The sequence below is a fragment of the Haliaeetus albicilla genome, chromosome 26, assembly GCF_947461875.1.
Source record: "Haliaeetus albicilla chromosome 26, bHalAlb1.1, whole genome shotgun sequence".
Taxonomy (NCBI): domain Eukaryota; kingdom Metazoa; phylum Chordata; class Aves; order Accipitriformes; family Accipitridae; genus Haliaeetus; species Haliaeetus albicilla.
The window spans coordinates 1,360,569-1,384,861 of NC_091508.1; the positions used below are offsets into that span (position 1 = coordinate 1,360,569).

General features: G+C 45.7%; 1 protein-coding gene across 7 annotated transcripts in view; it reads right to left on the minus strand.

Annotated features, from left to right (window-relative positions):
- Positions 1-9,474: 9,474 nt before the first annotated feature.
- RAP1A (RAP1A, member of RAS oncogene family) overlaps positions 9,475-24,293 on the minus strand; it is a 42,271-nt gene continuing 27,452 nt past the window's right edge. For all 7 annotated transcript variants that reach the window (XM_069771556.1, XM_069771560.1, XM_069771554.1 and 4 more), the window contains 6 exons: positions 23,983-24,051; positions 22,376-22,432; positions 20,835-20,975; positions 15,620-15,763; positions 12,335-12,450; positions 9,475-10,196 (listed from right to left, as the gene is read on the minus strand). In XM_069771556.1, the coding sequence (XP_069627657.1) occupies positions 12,364-12,450; positions 15,620-15,763; positions 20,835-20,975; positions 22,376-22,432; positions 23,983-24,051 (498 nt within the window). In that variant the 3' untranslated portion in view covers positions 9,475-10,196; positions 12,335-12,363. The remainder of the gene's footprint in view (positions 10,197-12,334; positions 12,451-15,619; positions 15,764-20,834; positions 20,976-22,375; positions 22,433-23,982; positions 24,052-24,293) is intronic.

A 24,293-nucleotide genomic window follows, 5' to 3' on the forward strand; every position in this document is an offset into this window, starting at 1 on the left:
GGGTTCCTGAGCCATTTAGTTTCCTCTGGAATTAAGACAACACAGTAAAAAAAAGTGTTTTTGTGAACGTACATGGTTGTATACTGAGACCTTTGGTTCAGGCTGCTGATCGAGCTCGCGCTGCCGCTCGTCCTTCCCGGCCCCACATCTTGGTTTACACAGTGGAAAAACACCCAGACTGGGAGACTGCCTCCGAGAGAGTTACCTGCGGCTGCACCTCAGCCGTAGGGCTGAGGGCGAAAGGCTCAGACAATTCATTATGCACATCAAGATTAATTCTCATTTCCACTCTGTGGGGCCCTCCGTTACAATTCAGTGGCTGGAGTGCAGCACTGCATGAGACATTTTCATTTGCCATGGTCTTGAATTCAAGCGGATAGTCAATTCTATTTTCTCTGAGTTTCAGATGTTCAAGAGCTTCAAGTTGCAGCATTGCATAGGAGAAAGACAATCCTGTGTCTGGAAGAAGCACTGAAGGAAGCAGGCAGAGGCTTTGGAGATCCTGGAAAAACCTCAGCGTTAGCAAGAGGGGAGCATGCGGAGCGGCACGGCCGTCGGCACACCGAGGAGCCCTGCCTGCCTTTCCTGGGGAAGAGACAAGAGGGAAAGAGTTAAAAGCTGTCTCCAGGCAGGAGAACAAAAACGCTATTGCACTCAACTTGCTCGCTATGCTCATCTAATTATGTTATTTAACAGGATACCCTCTCATTGATTTTAATTACTCACATAATTTGGGAAGTAATTCACAGTACATCCCTGCAGGGTGCATGAGTCTGAGTCGGGAACAATGCGCTCAAGTCTTCCTCGCTACATGAAAGGAGAAGATGGGGAGGACGAGCCTCAGCCCAGCAGGCAGGCAGGGGAACGTGACCTGGTGGTTCCTTCCCTTGGGGAAGATTTCTCCGGCAGGGCAGAGGCTCCACCAGTTTCTCCACCGGCACCGGAGACGTCAGCGAAGCCGGGATCGCACTGCAATAGAACATTATCGCACACGGGTATTGGTGCAGATCCGTTTCTGGACGGCCGTCCCTGCACTCCCACCTGCACGGCTCCCCTGCCCCGCTGGGATTTTCAGGATTCCTCTTGCAGCGGGAGCCGGCGATGCCGCGGCCCCGGCCCCCAGCTGCCGCCCGCATGGGGCGGCTGAATGCGATTCAAGAAGCTTCTTGTCTCCCGCCCTCCCCGGCCCCCCTTGCAGAGCAGCTGCAGATTAATTGGCCCTTTGATATCAGTGGGCTTCTGCCAGGGACGATTCGCTCGTGTCTTGCTGATGGGGGGAGACGCTTGTCCCTTCCAGCGCGCCCAGACAGCCGCTCACTTCTTACAGCTCTCCCTCCAAACACTCCTGGAGCAAAGAGCCGCTCTTGATCCCCGAGGACCGTTAATCAAACAGTCCCCATCATTGTTGACTATTAAAAATGCTTTTAACCCCAGTCCTCCTGCAATTTTGATATATTTTTTTAAACACGGTCGCACACAGTTTAGCAAAATTGGGGTTGTGCATCCCCCAGTGTACACTTGTTTGGTTTCTTCACTGTCCTTTGTAAGTTACCGACTTAATTAGGATGCGAACAATCCCACAGGAATGTTTAATTAATATTATAAAGCAACAATGGGATGATTAAGCAAGTCTGGGCAGCTGCTATTTATACACAGGGCATGTGGCACTTGTTGGGGGTGAGCGTGTCAAGGAAAAATCATTCCACGGACTTCTCTGTACAATTTTATTGCTTGTTTTAATTGTCTGGTTCAGTCCTTTTCTCCTCTTTGTGTTCGCTCAGGCAGAGCAAGAGAAACAGAGATTTAGCTCAGAGTCTCTTGTTCAGCTTAATTATAGAGTGAAAGCTTTCAACTGAGCAGCCTCTCTCCCACCCCTTCTCCTCTTCCCCAGCCACGAGCTCTCCAGAAACAACCCAGCAGAAGCTTCACGCAACAAATGCCCTAAAACTGGTCCAGGAATAGCATCCGGGAGGCCCCTTCAAGCAGAAAAATACCCCTGAGGATAGAGGCAGGCTTTCAGGCTGAGAGAGATGGAGAGGCTTTGCCAGGAGCAGCAGCAGCCGCTTGGCTGCCCCGTGCAAGGGGCCAGGGTGGGACGGGGCAGGTCGTGGGACGGGGTACACGAGGCTGCGTGTAGCAGTGGGGTGTCTGGAGCAGCAGCCAGCACCCCCTCCCACCCTCGTGGACTTAAATGTACTCCTCACATAGTTAAGTGGTGCTCTCATTGCACAGTGGCTTCACGGCATTGGGTTTTAGGGCATTTGCTCTTCAGAAAATATTTCTTCTTTGCTTTTTGGAAGCCTGCGTGCAACCTGAAGTAATTGTGTTTGCCTTGGGCTGAACTCTTTTGCAGTTTCTAAAAATAAACACTTGATTTCTTCTACTTCCCCTAGAGCCATCTCCACTGACAGCAGCAACCAAACAAATTGATAAAAAATTAAAGGAAGTGGGAAATCCAACAGAAGCGAAGTGGGATGGCAACAGCACGCTCCCGATCCTATTAGGAACGTGCAACTCATGTAACACAGCACCAAACAAATTCACGTTCCCCAGGGGAAGACACCTGACTTCCAGAGGCAGGGACACGGCTGGTCTTGAGCCCCAGCTCCACGGGCACGTGCTGAATTTCGTGCCTCCCTCCCTGAAGCCGAGCACGTGCTGCCCCGTCCCGCCTTCGCCACGGACGAGGCAGAAGCGGCTGCGGCTCCGCTGGCACAACCGGATCCGCCGCGACCCCGACGGCCGCGGGAGAGGGGACGGCCCTGCGAGCGAGCACCCAGACTCGGGGTGCCGTGCACCCCAGCACCGGCCCCAGGGAAGTCCCTCCCAGCCTTTCCCCCTCGAAAAATCGACTTCTAGCAGCTGGAAGAGCTGGGTCCCACCGCTGGCAGGCGGCGGAGGAGACACCGAGGAGCCTTTTCCCTCCTTCCCAAGGGCAGCGGCTTTGCCTCCAGCTGCTCTGACTCATCCTTACGTGGCTTATTCACTGCCTCACACTTATTCAATTATTACTTCAGTCCTGGCCCCGCTCTGGGAAGCTTATCTCACACCAAACCCTTCTCGGTCAAGCCCTAAACACTGATTGTTTCAGAAGCAGAGGGCCAAAAGCTGCCTGTCAGCTGCTAATCAGACCCTGCATGGTGTATTGCAGAAAGGGGAACACCCTGAACTCAGGAGCAGGGCACATCCCAGTCCTGTCCCTGCAAAAACTGGTGTGAAATCTGGAGAGGGACAACCCAGCTGTGACAGAGTCATATAGCAATTTTTACCACACCAAAACTGTAGCCTTGCTCAGGCACGCATTGCCCAAGCAGCAGCAAATACCAGCTACGAGAGCAGCTTCTTTGCTTTCTGCTCTGCTGTCATCCAGACACATAAAACCTGGCTCGGGACGGGGCTGAAGCCAGCACCTCTCGGCCGAGGCTCCGCAGGGTCTCCCCTCTGTCAGCGGCTGCGGGAGCAGAGGCTGTAAGGGGAGAGCAGCCACAACTCTGCTTTTTGGGGTTTTGAGAGAGCCAGGCCCTTGTTAGAGGACTCCATTAGCTTGATTCCATCTCCTGAGGATGCTCAGTTCTTCTAATATCTTGGGGGGGGCAGAAGAGCTCCAAAAATTTACTGGCAATGAGGAAACCCTTTACACAACCACTAATGAACAGGAGGATGTTGAGAGTTTCTTGGAGAAAACCTCTTTGGAGCAGTCTTTTCAGCTGAGAGAGGGCACCGAAATAGTTAACCGTGCAAGTCCCAACCGATGACAAGACTATACATTCACCATTCACCCTGGTTTCTTTTAAAGCCGAGGTGCCCCGTTTCTGCCCTCTGGGCTCGGCTGGGGCAAAGCCTCCCAGCCCCAGAGCGACCTGCGGCCACGCGTTTATCCTGCCTGTGCATCAGAGGCCTTAATGGATTTTCATGTCAGAACCGAGTGAATACATTTAGATCAGAAAACTTCACTCTAAGGCCAGTAAAACATGTGTTATCACTTGCTCAGTTGGAGCCTGTGATATACTGACAGGACAAATAAGTATCTCCGTGTGCTAGAGTCCTGCAGAAAATGGATGCTTTCTCTTGTTTCCATTGAAATTCATGTATGTTTCTAAGATTTCAGAAAACAAGAGGCTTCTGTTTGCCATTTAGGTTTCTTGCCAGATTTCTGGTACTTCTGCAGTAGACAATATCAAGAGTCAGTTGACCAAGGTGCACGTTACAGGAGAGAAACCCGCGGGTATGTAGGCGTTGGTTTTGCTGAGTGACAGAAGGATGCTCCAGTTCAGTTTGTCTTTGCTGTAATACTCTGGGCCCATCATGTCGCAGGTTTAACTGCTGGTGTGTCAAAGTCCAGCCTCTGCCCTTTGCTCGGTACACCCGTGACTGCGTTGTGCCTTTCCCTGTTCCTGCAGATTAACTGTGACTGAAGCGTGAGACGGCCAGTATCGGGTCCCCCTCATTTCAAACATCATTTATCATAGAGGATTACCCTGCAGGGGCTCCTGTGCAGTCATATTTAATAACATAAACTGCTTCAAATCAAATGAGTTCTCCTGTGAATTTAAGCCACACTGACACAGCAGCTTGACACTGCTTATTTCCAAAGCTAAATGAAAAATGGTCATAGAATGCTGGATGCCTGTGGCCCTCAAAACATTATATCCACACACCGACCATGGGGAAGGTTGAGTAAAGGTGTAACATCTCTGAAGTCAGTTTGTCCAATGATTTGTAACAACTTGGGTAGGAAAGGGCAGCAGAGCTGCGACACTGCTTGCTTTCATTCAGCTCCACCATCATTCACTCAAAATGGGTTGCAAGAAACTTGATTGATATTTAAAACCTTTGCAGGGAAAAAAAAGCAAAATTATTGTTAACTTCCATTTTGCTGAGGAGCTCAGCTCGCGGTGGCTGTTCCTCTCCATGGGGCCCTTCTGAAGGACACCCAGGGGTTTCTCAGATTTCTTGGCTGCAAAGCAGTGCGCCACGGAAATTAATCCCGAGAGCCTCCGGCAGCATCCTGCGAGCAAAGGTGGTCCCGAACAGCACAAGGTGGTCGTCCCACTGCCAGAGGCTGCCCGGCCCTGCCTCACCCAGCTCCATAATGCCCCAGTGTGCTCAGCCCGCAGAGCCGCTCTCGGCCCCATGAATTTGTCCTTTGTCGCTTGATCGTGGGGAGCGGAGAGCAGCTGCCGGCCGTGCGTGCCCTGCTGCTGCCGCCCAGCCCACATGCCGCGGCCGTCTCCCCGTGGGCACGCAGCACGGGAGCGCTGCCAGTGCCCGGAGCATCCTCCCCTCCGCAGCACAACAGGCTCCTTATTCACCCCCGAGCTGTCGTGACATGCCAGTAAGGGGGCTTGCTTTCGGCCTTAAACGTTGGTAACGCCCAAAGAAAATGCCACGGATGTTTGAACTCAGGCTTCTGCCTGGGACCGCGAGAGCGGCTGTGCTGGGGCCAGCGCTACGGGGCAGGCACACGATTCCTCTGTCCCCAAAGGGCATGGTGCAATTGGGATTTAGCCAAGAGCTGGCACGGGCAAGCCAGCAGGACGGGCACCTCGGACTCCAGCACGGGGCTGCAAGGCCAGCTCTGCCACCGACTTGTCCAAAATCTCTGACAAATGATTTAACCTCCCTCTGCTGCTCCCTCCGAAGCGCATCCTGTTGGAGATGAGGGACAGAGGATCCAGGGCAACGTGGATAACGGGGTGTCACTCACCGCTCTGGCCTCTACCTGCTGCTGACAGGCACAAGGAATGAGCCGAGTTTACTTGTGTGCCACTTCTCTGCAAAGTGAGGGAGAAAAGGCTTGTTTCAATCCCAGGATAATACAAACACTGTTTCCCAACACTGGCATTAGCAAGTAACTGAGCTAAAGGCAAGAGCCGGGCCTCAGCCAGGAGCGGCCACATTAGCACAGCACTGTGCCAGGGCTGCTGTGAGCTTGCAGCATGGCAAATTAGCCCTGGCGTAGCCTCTAATTAGATTGTTTCTAGAGCCGGCTCTGGGCTCTGCACTGAGTTGCCCCAGGCGGGGAGCTGGGAGCCCCCCACCCCACGGGCACTCACTGCCCAAACCTGCCCGTCCCCAGCTCCGACCAGGGGCAGGGAAGTCCCGCACGGCCCCGGCGGACCGGGAACCCCTCCGAGGTGCAGGCAGGAGCAGCTCCTGTCCCTGCTCACAGCAGCCGCCCTCGTGGAAGGGGAACGGGTTTTCCAGGTGAGCGGTGGGTGAAACCATCACAAACCGCAGCACAGCGCCTTGGCCGCTGAATGCCTTCACCCGTAACAAACCCAAGTTAAAAGTCCAGGAAACCCCACAGGCACCGAGCTCAGCTGAGCACTGCTTTTACTGCTGGGCATTTTCTTTTCTGTGCCGCAGCTTCGTGATGCTGCTGGGGACCTTCAGGAGCGGCTCCTCTCCCTCCTCCTGCACAGGGCTCGTCTCTGAATTTGGGGGTTTTCTTTCCAGGAGGACCAGAAACAGTCTCTGCACCATGCTGGGCAGACCGTGCTGGAGGCGAAAGCCAGAGCACCGAGCAGTTGCTGCAGAGGAAACCAGTGCCGGCTCCCAGACGCAGCGGGGAGGATGGCCCGGCACGTGCCTGGCCATTTACTGAATGGCGCCTGGTCCACTGTAAAATTCAATTTCACTTCTTCAGTGCCTAGTCCTGGCAAAATAAATAAAACATTCATTAGGTTTGGTGATTTTGCAAAGGTTAACTCTGAACCTAACATGAATTTTCTCGTGTCACTGCTGGATGTGAGGCCTCGCTCATCAGCACACTGCAACATCAAGAATGTCTCCGCAGCTCAGAGGCAGCGGAACAAATCACGCGTGCACCAGCATCGCTGCTCTCTCTGAAGACGACACGACGTTTCCTGCCACAGCTCCTGCTTCGCTTGTGTGTTTGGATTAAAACCAAAACTTGCAACTACAACTCTCCAGCAAGGCAGGGCATCACCGAGCAGTTACTGTCTGGCCCAACCCACACTAGATGGGAAAACGTGATTTAAAATAACCTTTAGGAAACACCGAAAATAGATAGATAAATACAGGCAGAGAAGTTTAAGAACAGCGTATTTGCACAGACAGCAGTGAATCACTTTGGCTGAATTTGTGCACAGCTCAAATCAACACAACTAGGAGCTGGACTTTGGGGACTGTGGGGCTTCACTGAAATTTTAAATGTGCTCCTTTCCTCAGAGCAAAATCTTACTTTTCTTGGTTGGATGCTGGTCAAAAGCAGAAGCATGCAATTGCTTCCAGAAGGTTTTTATTTTAACCTTTCTTTAGGACATTCTTCAGTTAACTCATTTTTAACCCAGTGAAACATTAAACACCAAGTGCTTTAGGACACATTCTGTTTGCACATAAAACTATGCAGCATCTGCTGAAGTGTATCCAAGGGCAGAATTCGGGCTATTGTGCTGAAATCCATTAGATTAAAAAAAAAAAAAAAAAAGAAAAACTCTTCCCCAGGGAGAACCCCCACTCATTCTGCAAGGTAGGAAGGGAAGGGCACCGAGCCCTCCTGGGGCCGGAGCATCCCCCCGCCGCCGCCGCCGCCGCGTCCCCCGCCGCCCGGCCCCGCGTGTTTTCCGACACCACCACCTAGTGGCAACGCCAACAGGCTCGGGAAGACTTTCCGCCCCGCTGTCGACCTCTTCCTCCAGCCCTTACACCACGTTTACTACTCGTTTTGCAACCCCAAGGGCCTCCCAGGCTCAGCCTGACATCCCTGCCTCTCCCGGGGAGCATCCCCACCTCTCCCGGGAAGGCAGCATCCACTACGAACCTCTCTCGCACTCCAGCGGATGCAGGAGACGGGGTGAACGGAGCAGACGCATCTCCTGGGGAGCACCTGGGACACCCCTCGGACACCCCCGCTGCTGCTCAGCGCTCTGGGAGCGGGCCGTGACATGCTCCAGGCAGATCCTGCTACAGACAAAAAACACCATGGAAGTAGCCGGACTTGCCTTCACCAGACCAACCAGTTCCACCGTGGAATGGCTGGACTGGGAGATGCTGCCGAGATGCAAAGTTGAGAAGTGACGTGGAAAAGCACCGGCAGGTTAAGCACCCCCGTCACCGCACACCCCCAGCTTTGCTGGCAGTAGATAACGGAGCCAGCTCTTCTGTATAAAACACAGTTGGCATTTACGAATAAAGTTTGATGAACTTACATACCGCACCGTACCTAGAAAATGAAGGTTAGGTTTCTGTTTTTATAGAAGAGACATCTACCAATCAGCAGGTACATTAAAATTACTTTATTACTAAAATATTTTTACATTTAGTAAAGATAACCAACCTGCAAATACCTTGCTTCTGCTCCTCCTGAAAAAGGAAGCACATGGGTAGGTTGAAGACAACCAGCTAAATAACTACATTTGTCCTAGTAGCTTGTAAGTAGGCAGATGTTTTCACATTATCGTCATCCAAATATTTTCATCCAGTCTTGTTTGGGCTGCATGTAGAAACTGGGATCTCTGTATAATTCAAGAGCTGCATCAGTAAGACAGTTTTAGAAAAACCTATTTATAGAAATTTCTCCCCCCTGGTTTCCAATAAAACTATACAAGGGGTCCAGGAACAACTGCTCACCAGCTATTACATTTAGATTTCCCATTTAAACAACCAGGACAAAGTCTGCCCTGAGTTTTCTCCACTGTGAAGATACATTTCTCTTCTCACTTACTCAGAAGCGAAGCAGGAGCAAGTCCTCCAACACTGCAGGAATTCCAGCAGCATCACACTGAGGATGTGATTTGGGCCCCATAGGTCCCAAAGGCGGTTCTTTTACTTGCATATACACAGGAGGATCGAGGCTGAGCACCCACGGGTCTCTTTGTATCCTGCTCTTTTAAACTTTATGAAACCAACAGGTATTTAAAAAAAAAGAAACAAACCCAAAAGGAAACAAAAAGCCCCTTCAGCTGACTGTGCAGATCAGGTAACATTAGCCAGATTTTGTCTAAAAGTGTAAAGCAGATATTTGCTTTGTTGAAATTGTATTTAGACAGAACCAACTTTCAACTCCACAGCTTCGTGTCGAGATGCTGACCATGACGGATCATGACGGGCTCCTGCCCAGCGGGTGGCATCGTCAAAACAGGGATTCTCCCCAAAAAGTACACGATTGTGTGAAACCGAGGATCACAATAAAAGTCAGACCTTGATACAGTATTCAACCAAATTTGTACATATAAAAATAATTGTACAGAGGAAATATTTTCAGCAGAATACAATCTTCAAACATTCAAAAGAATATACAAAAGTAATTAAAAGTAGCCTTCTGTACTTTAGTGTGTGGTATGATTAAATACATCCAAAGCGGAGGGTGCGCGAAGACATCTCATCAGCATAATGACATACTGGTGGCATTTGTTATAAAATACTTGATCTACCAGAATGGAAGAGGCATTCACAAAACATGGATAAAAACCAAAGCCTGGAAACCATAACAAAAACACAGAAACAAAATGAAAATGTACTAAAATTTAATCATTCATAAAAGCTGTAATTTAATCTGTGACAGTAAAACACAAGAAGCAATATTAGAGTTGGTTTAGTATATTATATATTTTTGCTTTTAAAGCCATAGAAATCAGTTATCCCAGTTTTTCCTATAAAAGACCCATTTTTCCAAAGCATTATGCACAAACATTTTTAATTAGAATATAATGGCAGAATGAAAATAATGATATTCCGTAACTTTTAAATATAAAATGAAGTCAATGACTCAAAAAGTTACTTGTTGCAGTGAGTTCAAAGGGAAATTTCAGATAATATATATCTATAGTTATAGATATAAAATATAATGGTGGAACATTTTTAGTGCTTGATGGGGAGAAATTATGATAAAAGGGTCAATATGAAATTTTAATTATAGTAGCAATATCTAACATTTGAAATGCATCCATGCTCCTTTGTATAATCATACACTAGAGTCAATTATATTTATTTTCACAGCTGTTAACTGCTATTGCAAAGGAGGAGTACTATTGTCTTAGATTTCCAAGAGATATACACAGAGCAATTTCTTTTTCCAGGGACTGTGTGCAAACCATTTTAAGATCTAAATTCTTCTCATAGTATATAAAAACAGGAGAAGTTTCTTCAGATATGTCATTAATTTCCATAAGGTTTTGAAGTCGGGAATGCTGGCACTTTCCATTTAGGCAACAGTTCTTCATTCCTGCAATCTAGAAAAAAGTAAAAAAAGATGATGGAGAGAATGTTTCTCATCCTACCCATGAGATGAATGATCTTGAACAAAGGCCTTAAAGCTTCCCCAGGCAATTGCCTGCACCCAGGCTTGTAAAAACACAGAGCATTTCAGCAAGAAGAGCTTATCTTCTTGCAGTACTGGGGTTTGTTCCTACTGTCCTCTGAGTTTGGACGTACAGAAAGAAAAAGAGACTTCAGAAACTCTTAAGAAACGAGTTCTTGTTTTATCATGACTGCAGCAGAGCAGTGACAGACAGCCACCACCCTGTCTTTCTGCTGTGATAACGATAGTGCCCTTCCAACACATCTCCTTTACGAGACAGGCAGCCTTCAAGTGGATTTTGAATTCAGCAATGGATGAACAATTTATGGGAGAGGGATTTCATCTTTTCCATCTCTGAGATGCTCTTAAAGTCTAAGGACTTGGAGACCTCCCCGAGCCCTGTTTCAGCTGGAGCAACAGGCAATGAATTGGGAAGAGATTTACAAAGAATGGGGGAGACACCGTGAAGTATTCTGACCATCTAGAGCAGATAGATTTGGGGCCATCAGTAGAAGACAATGTTATGAGAAGCCTCATCAGTAATTGACTGAATGCAGGAACTCCTTCAGCAGTGCTGCACGGCTGCTGGCGCTGGGCTCTGCAGCACGGGATCCGGGCAGGAGGGCGAGGGCAGAGCTGCCCCGAGCCTGGCAGGGAGCACGTCCTCCCCAGGGCTGGGGAAGCCCGTCCCCAAGAAGTCACCCTGGCTGACGCCACACTAGCTAAATTCAGAAAAATCACCTGAGGAACAGGAAAAGCCACTTAAGACACACTCTTCAATTTCTTTTCCTAAAGCCATTGTTTCCCCACAACCCTAAGCTATTATTTTTCTGGCATTCAAAGCTCAGGATAAGAGACTCATCAATCAATAAAGCACAAGTCATTAGAAGTCAGGTTAACTGCATAGCTCCACTTATCCTACTCAATCACGCCTAGGCTACATAAATGGCCATCTACAGCATGAACTTCTGATCTGGCAGAAGGCAGAGAGCCACCTGTTTTCAGGAATTCATCCCCGAAATCCCTCTACGACCAGGAGTTTGTCTGTAGGACAAGGGCACTTGAGTTGCTTTGCCCACTACACTGCACCTATTTATGAAACTAAAAAACAGAATCAGAGCTTCTGATGGGTCACAAAAATCATCAGAAGTTGACACCCTGTGCAGCCTAAGATCATGAAGGCAGCCGGCACAGCCAGAGCACTGCAGCTTAGTTCATCCCTCCCCAACTCGTCCCTACAGGGCCGGGCTGCTGCGCTCGCAGGCTGAACGTGCTTTGTGCTACAACCACCATCTAGGATAATCTGCTTGCTTTCTGACCATTTCTGGCTTCTTAGTGCCAAGATAGGCCGCTTACCCCGCACCCTTCTCTGCCTCCGAACGATGCCACGCAGCACACTCGTGTGCTAACACGCTAACAGCTCATGGGGCAGCCTAGGTGATATTCCTGTCCAAAACCTGAAGCTACAGAAATGCTGTTTTCTTTCAGCAGTGTGATAGAACAGCTGCAAGCACACACAGTACCCTGCCAAGACACACAGGAAGATTATTTATAGCTATGTCCTTTTTTGTTTTCGTTTTTGCTTTGGCGTTTTTTTTTTTGGTGGGTAGCTTTTTAATTCTGTGCCATTGAAATCCATGTCCCACCCAAAACAATTTGCAATTGTCCCCATAGCACCTAGGACTGAGACAGCAGCTGCAGCAAGAACACAAGTTACATAGATGGTACCAAGTTTCAGCAGAGGATAAAAAGGAAGCAAAACTGAGCCATGGCGCCTCAGAGCACGGTGTCACAAGACGGAGAGAGAAGCTGCAAGAGTAAAAAGGATGTTCCTGCTCTGTCACACTCACCAACCCAAGCAAAAGCAGAAAGGAAGAGAAACAGATACTTCTCTGCCAGGTCAGTCAGTACAACTGACTTTTAAAAAGAAGTCCAACAAAAGCAGAATTTTGTATTTGGGAGCAGACAGAAGGAAGAGGGGTGGAGAGAAGGGGAGTGAGTCCTCTCTCTGTTGGGAGCAGCTCACAGTCTGATCACCTGAGCTGTAGGTAGAATTCAGACACCTCTTACCTGGCTCAGAGCTGCTGCATGATGGGAGTCTAAAGCAGCAGACAGGATTTCTTTTTAGGCTTCTTCTTTTCCACTGGTGTTTTTCTATTTATCTGTCTGACCAGGTCATAAAAGATCTGAAAATGAAAAACACAAACTGAAAAATCAAAGTGATAAAACACTATGCAAGTGTCAAAAATTAGGCAGGTCGGCAAGCTGATACTCTTCCTGGTGGCTGCAGTCTTATAAATTCAATTAAACTGCTTACATTTACTTAAACATGTTTCTCAAGCAACTGCTTATGGAAAAAGAGAGTGCAGAGCTCACATCAGTGTGCAGAATACAAGGGAGCTGTAACTCACATCCTGCAGCATGCAGCTTTCTCCCTCAGGCTGCATACGACTAAAGGCATCAGAAGAGTACAGCAATGAAATTGCAACAAATCCCTTGCTTTGGAAAAGTGAGAGAAAACTGGGAAATGACAAAAGGTTGTTTAAAAGACAAGCATAATATCCTTAAGGATCACCTTCTCACTGGTGCTCCCTGGGCTGGTGAGTGTCTCTGCAGAGCGCTGCTACGCCAGCAGCAGCGTATTCTCACTGTAGGGAAAGGCATTCCTTTTTGCCAAACAGATTTGACTTGTTAATCGCTTCACCTTTTTGCCTGATCTAATCTTTTCAGTTCATTAATAAAATTAGCAAGGAGAAGCAAAACATCTGCCCTGAACTCAAACACTTCCACAAGGGGATGAGTACAGGGGCCTCTTTCAGCTTCAGAGACAAGTTTCTTGTGAACACTTTTGCTGTGAGTGGTTTCCCCAGCAATACTCAACCCATTTATAGCAAAATGAGCTTTGCAAAAATGCTCAGAGCCAGGTCACAATATTGAGGAAAAATATTTAAACCTTCAGAAAGCTCCACCCTTGTCCTTGTTTACTTTTTTCCTTCCTGGAGTGGTTGACAGCTCACAAATTCTTGTTGATTCCAAGGAAATTCAGAAGACAAAGAAACAGTTTATAACAAATTGCAACTGGAAAGTCAAGATTTTCTGGCTACTACCTACATGAAAAAGCACTGGTGCACAGTTAAATAGTTTCAAATGAAATTAACGTGATGGCAGCTTTATCAAGCCCTCATGTAAAATATTTTATAATAGCATTTGAGTTGCTCATGCTACTCCTTTACTAAGCTTATTGCTATTGTTTTCTACTGTCAGCCTCTGGCAAAAGTGGCAGTTCGTACTCTCCAACAGACACAGCCAAGACATTAAAAAATGTACAGGTGAGATACAAAGAAAAAGTTTCTGTAGGAGAAACCAATTAATAAGTGGCATCTTCTATGCTGATGCAAAACAGCTTTCAGTATTTAAGCTTTTATAAACAAGAGCCAAGATGATTTGAATGTGATTATGATGTGCAGGAGGAGTCTGAATTTCTGAAGGCACCAATCATCTCTGCTCTTGCAAACGAGATCCTTGAATGTTTTGAGGTACACCCCTCTCACAGGGCTAAGGTAGGGGGGGAAAAAATCCCTCTGAAAAAAAATCTCAAGTTAGATCATTTAAGCGCTAGTACTGACTGTGAGTACAGAAGTCTGCAACAAGGATTCAGGAATGCCACTATCCCTAAGAACAGTCAGTGTGGTGCAAGAGCATCACACCGGTCACCAGAAAGACACCTGAAGTGCTGCTACTGAGATTGACTCTGTATTAAAAGCTTATTATCTGGATGAAAGGTTTGTTTCACTTTCAGCAAATGCACGTAGAAATTTATTACCCTTTAGCCTAGGTTTTAAGAAAGTTAGAAAGTCCAAAAGTAGCAAAAAAGCAGAAACAAAACCCAGAATAATGCAAACACTTCCCCAGTCCATGAGCCAGCAGAACAAATAACCAGTACAGTAAGTTGCTTGATTCACAGTGTTTCTTCTCTTTGATTTCCTCAGCTTTTATGCTTTTCTTAGCCAGACAGTATAAATTGGCAGAAAACTAGAAAATGAAGTTCACAATAAAACCAGAAACTAATCTTCCAGATAATAATTTTCTTCTCTATGATCTGAGTCTCACTGGAGGCAGTAGACATAACAGGGAAATACGGAGACACAGGATTCACACGTTAAAGATGACTGTATGTAAACCATGGGTGTGCATTCGCCCCAGGACAGCTCAGTGTTCTGCCTACGAGAGGATCCCCTTTCCCGCACAGCTCTCAGGAGAGCTTTCAGGCACCTTTGGCTAATAGTGATCTGTTCCGATGACTGAGCCACTAGCTCCTTCGTTAACAGTCACAGTTTTACTACTGCTCAGACACGCACAACAATCCCTTCTGGCAGGAGTCTAGCTCAGTGAGTTGTATCTACCAGGTTAGGTTAGTGCGCATTACAGCTAGCCTAATCCCAACCACAGAAGCTGCAATTCACGCAGCCTGGAGCTCCCTTCCCTCTCGACCGGGTAGATGCAGTGCTGTGCACGTCCCACTTGCTGCCAAATTAACGCTGGGTCCAGTCCAAGATCCTACTGCTCCTGCTTATCACACAGCCTCCTAAACGGTCCCAGTTATCTCCTGGCACCAAACCGGCTATGCTCAATGGGGTCACCTTAGCTTTTGTGGCTGGCAACCTGGCCTCTGTCAGAGTCAGATAATTCACAGCAGAGAATAAAAACTTGGTGCCTGATGTCAAGCAGAGCCCCCTCAGCAGAACTACACTACCTCAGGCAGCAGCAAAAGACACACCGATTGCAAAGGTGTTTCTCATTTAGACAAGGGGAACTGCTTAGACAGATAAGGTCTGGACACGGTCTCAGTAAGTTAGTGGCTTACCAGAGGAGGGCTGTGATGGGATGTGTGCTTTAGCAGCCAGACGTAGCAGGAATGTGAAAAGCAAATACTTCAAAACCAGCAGCCAACACTATGCAAGATGACAAGTAATACAATGGGGCATAATCCACGTTCTGAATAGCAGCAGCAGCTATCTGGAAAAAGTATACTCTCCAGATAAAGTTTATCTAAGCTAAGAGTCATCCAGTTAACTGGGCTTACTCAGGAACCTCTGCTATTCATGTCCTTTGACACAGGCTATAGAAAGCACTTACCTGGAGAAGTCACCCACCCTTTACAGAGAAAAAGGAGCAGATATCCTTCAAACAAACAGATAGCAGTAGCTAAATACGCTGCATCGCAAGCCTTTTTTAGGCTGAGATTTCAGAATCATCCTGAATCTTCCCAATTAAGAAATACATGAAGGACCACATGCTGGTTTTATGTGGTATTCATGCTGAAGCAGGAAAGACAAAGGAACAGTTGATAGTTACCTCATTAACGTTGATTTTAGACTTTGCAGATGATTCTAGAAAGGCACAGTTACACCACTGTCGTGCTAAGTTTTGACCCTGTTCTTTGCCGACTACACGCTCTTCCTCCAGGTCACATTTATTGCCAACCAGAATCATGGGAACCTGGAGAGGAGACAAGCAAGAACAAGAGATGCATCAGCAAGTTAACATACAACATGGACTGTAATGCTATGGCTTACAAAGACGTGTGAGGAGGGGGGAAAATATAGACACTATGAAAAACATTAAAAATCAGAAGTTCAGCAGAGCTGGGATTTAGATGCCTGGTGGGAAAGGGTTGGAGAAAGTCCACACTGTAGACACCCAGGTTCACTAAGAATTAAACACACGGAGGACACCGTAAAACCAAACGGTAATATTTCAGCACAATCTTAAATTAGCAAAGATTTATTTTCTGGTCTCTACATCCAACACCATTCTAGTCAAAAACTTAATTTACTACTGAAATGCATTTCAGAACTTTCATGTGACAGTAGGCTAAACTGCCTGCCAACTTAGCCTATTTCAGACAACAGAACATATAGCACGTGTTTTAAGACACATATCATATGTTTCAGCCCCTTTGACCTGTCTTGTCAACCTGTTGTCAAGCCATACAACAATAAATGGAAACACCTTTGAAAAGCACTGCCCTGGACACGGAATAAAAAGGAATAGTCCTATGTAGCCAAGTATTCCCACAGCCCTGCACACAGGACCTGCCTTTCTCATCTCAGTACAGTATCATACTACTGACATGTTTTGCATACACACAGAAAAGAGGATGTTCACTACAAAAGGCACAAACACTGTGCTCAGTATTTACTAGCTTAGGATAATTAAAATTTCCAATTAGTGAACACCTAGCAGCTCAGCTCCTGAAAGCACATCACTTCCAATAAATAATCTCATGCAATATTAAAACAAACATCTGATACATGTTCAAAAGATTCATCCTACACCCACAATGCAAATACAGGCAAATCATTTGTTCAAGACAATGATGAAAGGGCATCTGCCCCTCTCCTTAAGCTATTGCCTTTCTGAAGTATCTGGGTGAGTCACTTTCTTGCTCCTTCATGGGGAAGAAAGTGCCTTGGGGAAACCATATTCCTTGTGACATTTCCTACAGAAAAACAGAGAAATTTAATACCGTAGGAAAACGACCCTGGCTGTAGTAAATGCTTATTGCCAGTGTGTTTGCATCAGGCTGCACAGAAAGGAAGGGTCCTGGGACAGCCCTCCCACAAATGGCACAAGGGGCAATAGAAAGGACGGGGTCTCTTGCTTAGCCATAGCTCACCGGTTTCTCGCCGGGGCTGTGATTGTATTTGCTTGGTGCAGTGCGGAGAGCCAAGTGCAGTCTGCACTCATTAAGTTATAAAACCATTTGTCTCAGAAAGAATCAAGAGTAAGCGTTGGTGAGTATAAGCAGCAGGAGACTTGCTCTTATCAGTTATGTTTTGATATTGAATTAATACTCTTTCAGGAGAAAGAAATTGGGCAAAAAGATAGATTAAAAATAGTACTAAGACATCTTAGAAATAGCATCCTGATACATAATTTCATAAGGCTTCCTCTGCTTCTCAGGCAGCCTCTGCCACAGCTGTAGCCCACCGAGATGTCACAAATAGGTAGAAAAGACCTTAAACAAGCAAACAAAAACCACCCAAAGCACCCAAAAAACCTCTGTAACAACCAAAACTACCTACCCTTGGGTGCCATTACCCTACCTACAAGATGATGAGACGACAGCGCAGTCCCAGTCACTGCCTGCCCCCCCCGCAGGACCCTTCCCCAGGGACCGCACAGCCGGGGCCCCCAGCCCAGCACTGCACGGCTCCCCAGCTCCAGCCTGCACATTGGCACAGCCAGTTTGGAGACAGATACGCAGTCCAGGACTTTCTACGCCCAAGAGCTGTGGTTTACATATCATTTTGAAGTTTGCTTTTACGACCTGCATCTCGTAGATCTTGGGGGATGATACAGCCAGAGCTAAGGTGGATTTTGAAACGCGAGACCACAGCCAGATCTGCAGGACGCACTGCAGTGCTCTGCATGCACACGACAGCGACAGCATCCTGTTTCCCTTACGCTATGTAGAAATAGAAAAAAACCCTAAAGAACTGCTGATAATGGGTGTGCACTCCGCTCCATTTCCTGAAGCATTTAATTCTTTGAACAGAAAATGAGTACTTTCCAGCTGAAAAATAAATCATTATCTACTTCCTTTGGTGATTTACAACACACTGTATTTTTTTAATCTACTTCATTGCTAATATTTGTAGTCTCTTCCCAATTCAACTACACTCAGGATTCATTTTTGTATTTAAAACTCACAGCCATACTGATTAGAAAAGGATCCCATTTCTGTTTTTGAGAAGTAAGTTTTACTTATTACATCAGAAACCTGAAGTCACAGTACTTCATGAGGCAAATCCAAAAAAGCTTATTTCCTATCAGAGACCAACAGGATAGTTACAACTTTATTAGCTTAATCCCATTGTTTACAGTTTTCTAGGTAGTTAAGAGAAATCTTCTCATACCAAAACATGAAAATGTGTTTTGGACATGTTCAGCAAAAAAATAAAGTATATTAAGATGTGAAATAACAGGGGAAAAAAGTGATACTTAGATGGGCAAACAGTGCAGGTTTGAAAGACATGAAACTCTGTATAAGGTTATTTCAAAAGGTAGCGATTGTTTATCATAGAGCCAAAAACGGAGCGTGATGAACAACTAGCTTTTGATCAATTACTATTTCATGCAGAAGACTGGAATTTAAACTTTGTTAGACATACAGAATTTAATGCTTTAAGCATTGGGATTTTAAAAGACACATTCTGAAACTAAATACAGGAAGAAGTGCATTTTCCTAACTCAGCAGAACATGGCTTAAATGTTCAAAAGGTTCTCAAGCTCAGATTCAACAAGTAACGTCCCCCTAACACAAAATAAATAAATGCATTTTAATAATTAAATCAAACCACTGAAGTAAAACAGAAAGCAACAGTCTCTATTGTCCGATGAACTTGACCAGCTTACGGTGCAAATTCCCCTCCAGCGAGCGCAGCTGAGCGAAGCGCTGGGCTCTGCCCAAGAGGCTAATAAAGGGGATTTATGCAAGCATAATCCCTACCTAAAGGAAAATCAGTTTTGCATAAATAGAAGTTCAGCTTATTAAACCAAGGAAGGAACCAAAGCCATTCAAAACAAGGTAATCAGGATACGGGACAACGAAGACTCAAGAGAAAGCAGCAGCCCTGGGAGGTTGCCCCCAGCCCCAGAACAGCCGAGCCACGGGGCTGTGCTCGTCCCAGCCCTCTCCGCTCATTGCTCAAACTGCATTTTCCTGAATGGCTATTTAAATACAATGCACATGGCTTACCTAGGATTTGGCCCAAATACCTGTCCCAGCCCGGTTTGCCGACCAGCCCCGCTCCCCGCCAGCCGCAGGAGCGCTGCAAGGAGACGAGGGCTGGGAGCCCGAGGCTGCTGCTGCTTCCACAGCTCTGCTGGGGGCCAGAACGCAGCCGACGCAACCCCAAAGCAATCGACATTAAAGGCAGCGGCTACTTTTAAGCTGTCAGTGGAATAAAATAGGCAATCTTTTTCACACTCCTCAGGGCAAACCCTCGAATACGTTACGAACTGTTAAGGGGAAAAAAAAAAAAAAAATACTTTCAGCTTCTTTTGGAGGAAGCCTACACAGAGAGTTCCCACGTGTCTCCACCAGCCACATGGCTACCGTGGCAAAAGCCACCACCAACCTCACCTACATCACACGTTTAGAAATTAAAAGCCTGCCAAGGAGTTCCAGTTACAAGAGCTGGGGCCTGAACTGGAAACGTGGTAAATAGTTTTCTTCTGTCAAACAGGACTGAATGCAAACTATCTTAAGGTAATTTTTCCTTATTTTAAAAAGAGATTTAAACAACCCAAATTACAACCTTGCTTCAGGAGCTAAGACTCCTCCAGAGCCTTTTTGATGATTTAATACATACAACTGTGTGATCTCCTTTGGGTTACAGATTTTGTCAAGTGACTGAAGGAACAAAGACAACTGTGAAGAGTTCAAACACCTCGGAGCGTGAAGGCGGTCTGCAGAGTGCCACTGCCATTCCCAGGGACAGGCACGCACGCCCGCGGTGCAAAGCTGAACCCTTCCTGCTCACACGCACGCATCACGGGAGTGACACACCACAGACCCTTAAACATCCTCCTTTCCTTCAGAAAGGGATAAGCACATTTTCATACAATAACCTAAAATCCTATAAAAGTTCTGGTTCTGAGGGATTTGAGAGGAGCAGAGCTAACAAACCAAGACACTCGGCACAGCTACAGTAAGGGAACCTCTGCTTCATGAAACAAGACCCAGGGCTACTCCATCTAACGAACAGCTCCCAGAGCCGGAGCGGAGGGGATGGAACAGGCTCCCATCCCACCCCCCAGCCCCTGCTGACGCTGCCCTCTCACACAGAGAAGTGAAAATAAAGGAACACTCAGTGCTTTTCCAAAAAAAGGCTATTAATACTAATGACACTTCAATTACAAAGCACAGTTTGGTCAATAAGCTGAACACGTCCTTTCTATTTGCAGTTCAAGTTCATCGACTTGGATTATGACCCGTACGCATGCGAACGGCACAGAGGGCACCGCGTACAACACCACCCTGCTCCAGGACTCGAGAGACTTCACAGCTGACCTTCAGGAAACGTCGCGGATTTGTACTTCAATTTCCGCTTCATACATCTGGGAAAAGCAATGTTAGTCTCCATTGTAAGACAGCTGCAGATTTACAAAGGACATCGTTTTTGATAAGTTTGGCTATTATTTTTCCTTAACTTTGTAGTAAATAAGTACTGCTAAAGCACAGTGAAAGAAGAAAATGCAAATACTGGAAAGGAGTTAAAAGGAGAAAAAAAAAATTTGTTTTCAATCAACTCCCACCACTTCCAAAGACCCTTAGACTTCCCATACATGTGAAAATCTGGTTTCATCGTGCCCCATTGCAGGTGTTGGACCTCAAATAACAACACTGAAAATAAAAAACAATGCTAAGGAAACTTGCTTCAACACAAACTTTGCTATACAGCAAAGAATATTCTTAGAAAGAAATTCTGCTCACGAATTCCTGTATGTTTACTTACAAACACTTTTTAATCATTTGCAGAAGAAAAAATACTCCACTTACATCTTCAGTGTCCTTAACCCGTAAAATCTGTTCCCGCAGGTCCTGTAAGTCGTTAAATGTGGACTGTGCTGTTATAGAATATACTAGTGCAAACCCTTGACCATTCTTCATATAGAGATCCCTCATTGCTGTGAATTGCTCCTGCAATCAAGTATTTTTAAAAGTAATTAGCTAATGAATGCAGCTAATGAACATTTACATAGGAATACTTTTACTGTAATGGAGACAAGAATATAGTACCGCACAGCATGCATTTACATTTTTATCCCTTACAGAAATCCACTGAAGCATGCAAATTTAATAAAAGCATTCACACATCTCTTTCCCTTTGGTTTTTTTTTTCCCTGATAGAGAAAAAGGCTTCCTAAAAAAACAGGAAAAACATCAAGAGCAGAAATAAAACTACATCTGCAGATGGACTGTTGTATGCCCCAAACCATAATACAAGGTGTTAAGATTTGGCCAACATATTTTGTAGTGATCTTTCATTTATTTTCCGATATGGTGTTAAGCACGAGTCTGCCATCAGACCAATTCCCCAGATGACAGATATGGACTGGAAGTTCATTTTCTCCTCTAACACAATACCGAAACAGGCCTAGGTGTCACACACTCGCAATTTATTATAAGCACGACTGCGTGGGAAGGCACTGCCTGATCACCTCTGAACATAGGCAATTATATACTAGTCACCTCTAGCATGAAAATGGCTTAAAGGTTCAATGCAATGAAATGCAAGAGCAGGCTGGAAAATCTGTACCAGATCAGAGCTGCCTTTGTCCAAGCCTGTGAAAGGAAGCTTTACCAGAACTGTGCAGCAATGATTTCTGCTTCCACGCCTTCACATTGCTGTTGATAATTTTCAAAGCTTTCTAAATAAAACTAACTTTTAGGAAGCATGTCCTCCCCTTGTGATGTGCACTCAACCATTACAAGGTCTGTTTACTTAGCGACAGGACTTGGCATGGCAAGGGGAGTTGCTGCACAGCCCCAGCTGCTCTCAGGCTGGAAGGGTGACATGAGCCTCCCAAAGCTGCACAAGGCAGCACCAGGCAGGTGCCACCCGGGTAGAAGAGTATGCCTTGACAGGTACAAAATCTTTACTGATTAAATCCTCTCCACGTAGGCTGATGTGACATGCCGGGAGACAATCCCTATGCATTGCCTGGAAGTGGCTTCAATCCGTGTCTGTGTATTCTGGCCACTTGCAAAATTAACATACCCGTATCAGTACGCTGATAGCGAGACGATGGATGGCAGAGAAGAGGTGAGTGGCACAGGATGCACTAACCTTTGCATCCCAGCACTGGGGCACCAGCTGGGGAGCAGGTTCACAATGCTGCTGGCAGGGCTGCAGAAGGCTCATTCACCACACTGGGTTTTGGGTTATTTAACAAAATCATTCAGTTGAAATTATTGCAGCTGATCTATTGTTTTTGCTCGGGCAGGATTATTATACCAGTATAAGTTCTATTCTTAACATCTCATCTCATTCTTAACAAAGAAACTCCATACCAATCAGAAAAAGAAATTATACTTACTGTCCCTGCTGTATCGAGGATTTCAAGCATACACTGTTGGCAGTCTACTTCCACTTGCTGGGGAAAAAAGGGAAGAGACAAACGCAGTTAGAACTAAAATGTCTGAAACGGGACAGGCAAGAGGAATCTCAGCTTAATTTTTACTTCTGCCACAAAGACCTCTACAAGCAAGCCAGCCACCTGCACTTCCCTATGCTAGGAGAGGCACCGCTATTAGAGGATTAATTACGCCCCAAGCCAGGCATTTGGGTCAGCTCACTTATGCTCCAGGACTCTGTTGATTATAAAGGCTTAAATGAGCAGCTTGTTGTAAACATCTCAACTTAAGTGAGAGAAAATCCACTCTTACAAATCAAAGGACCTTAAACTTCAATTTTTCATTGCCGCTAGGGGAGAAGGGAGTAAGGAAGAAAAGAAAAAGCCAAATATCTAGTGATCCTCGCAGTTAGGCTTAGCAAGTCTTCCACTCACTGAGAAATGTCTCAGAGGGAAATTCCAGGCAAGTCAAATAAATTTCACAGCAGAACTCATACCACAATTTACATTTAATTATCATAGGCACAAATGCTTATACTTTTTGGTTTATGTTTTGGTGCCTTTAATTATGGTAACATTTATGCTAATCTGTAAAACAATGGGTTACTTGACAGCAGTTGAGTGAAGAAAGCAGCTCTGTTGATAGAATTACATAACATGACAGCATCAGGGATACTGACAAGGACTTTTGCTCAGCAATTACAAGCCTGCATCCAAAATGGCCGTAAAGAATTTTATATGCCTTCAAACCAAGCAGAACGCATTTGAACTAAATGGCAAAACAGCCATTCCTAAAAGAAGACAACAAAAGGCAATTGCTATGCTACAGTAATATAACCTGCTGTGGTGAATGGTGTATATAACCTCTGTAACAACTTCTACAGATAGCAAATATTGATATCTTTATGTTTTGAAGTAATAATTATATGTCAAATTACAGCAAACAGATCTGAGTAACAGTCTGACCCCAGTTTGGTTGAGCTGTTCCCATCCCCAGGCATCAATCAGAAGCACTGGCAGGAGGACGAGCAGTACACTCATCTGCCAACCACCTCAGCTCATATCCCAGTACCACTGGAAGTTTGTGATGGTTCAGGAAAATACACCAGACTGATCTCTGGGCAGGTGTAGTAACCTCTAATGAAGAAACAGGCAAACAGTGGAGAGCTGCAGCCTGAAACTGCCTCAACTTGAGTGTTCGGAGACAGAGTGAAAGCTCTTGGTTATATGGAGTAAAAGAGGTTTAATCTTCCTGTTCAATAGAACTAAGTTAGGGAGCTGTCCAATTAACAGCAAAATTTGTCATTCCCTGATAATTCAGCTTTATAGTAGCTGATACAACTTGTCTGATTGCACTCAGAGGCCCTAAGCTAATAAAGTACTCTGTAAAGCCAAAGGAAACCTTTTCCAAGACTGATGCTTTTCTATGCATCGCTTTCCTGCTGCGGTTTTATGCAGCCGTAACATTTTCTCAGAAAAGACCCTTTCTCACTCCTGTAAGCTTTTGTTGCATTATTAAAAAGAAGCAAGCTCTTTGAGACTTGAAAGAAATAAAAATGATGTTATTTTACCTTTCTGTATGAATCTTCTATTGTTGGGTCATATTTTTCAACAAAAATTCCCTGAACGAACTGTACAGTCTGTGGAGAAAGAAAAGAAGAAAAAAAATAAAGTGAAATGAACATGACCAGTAACATTTACCAAGAAGCACTTTATGAAAAAGTAACAAAACAAAAACTACTCAACGCTGCTGTTAAAATTCAATAGTGAGGAGCAGAGAAAAAGACATATAAATTTTCAATTCTTCAAAATAAAATTTGTGTACTTTCTGTTGTATTAAGAATCACTTTATTCAAGCATGTTTTCAAAACTGTTTTGAAAT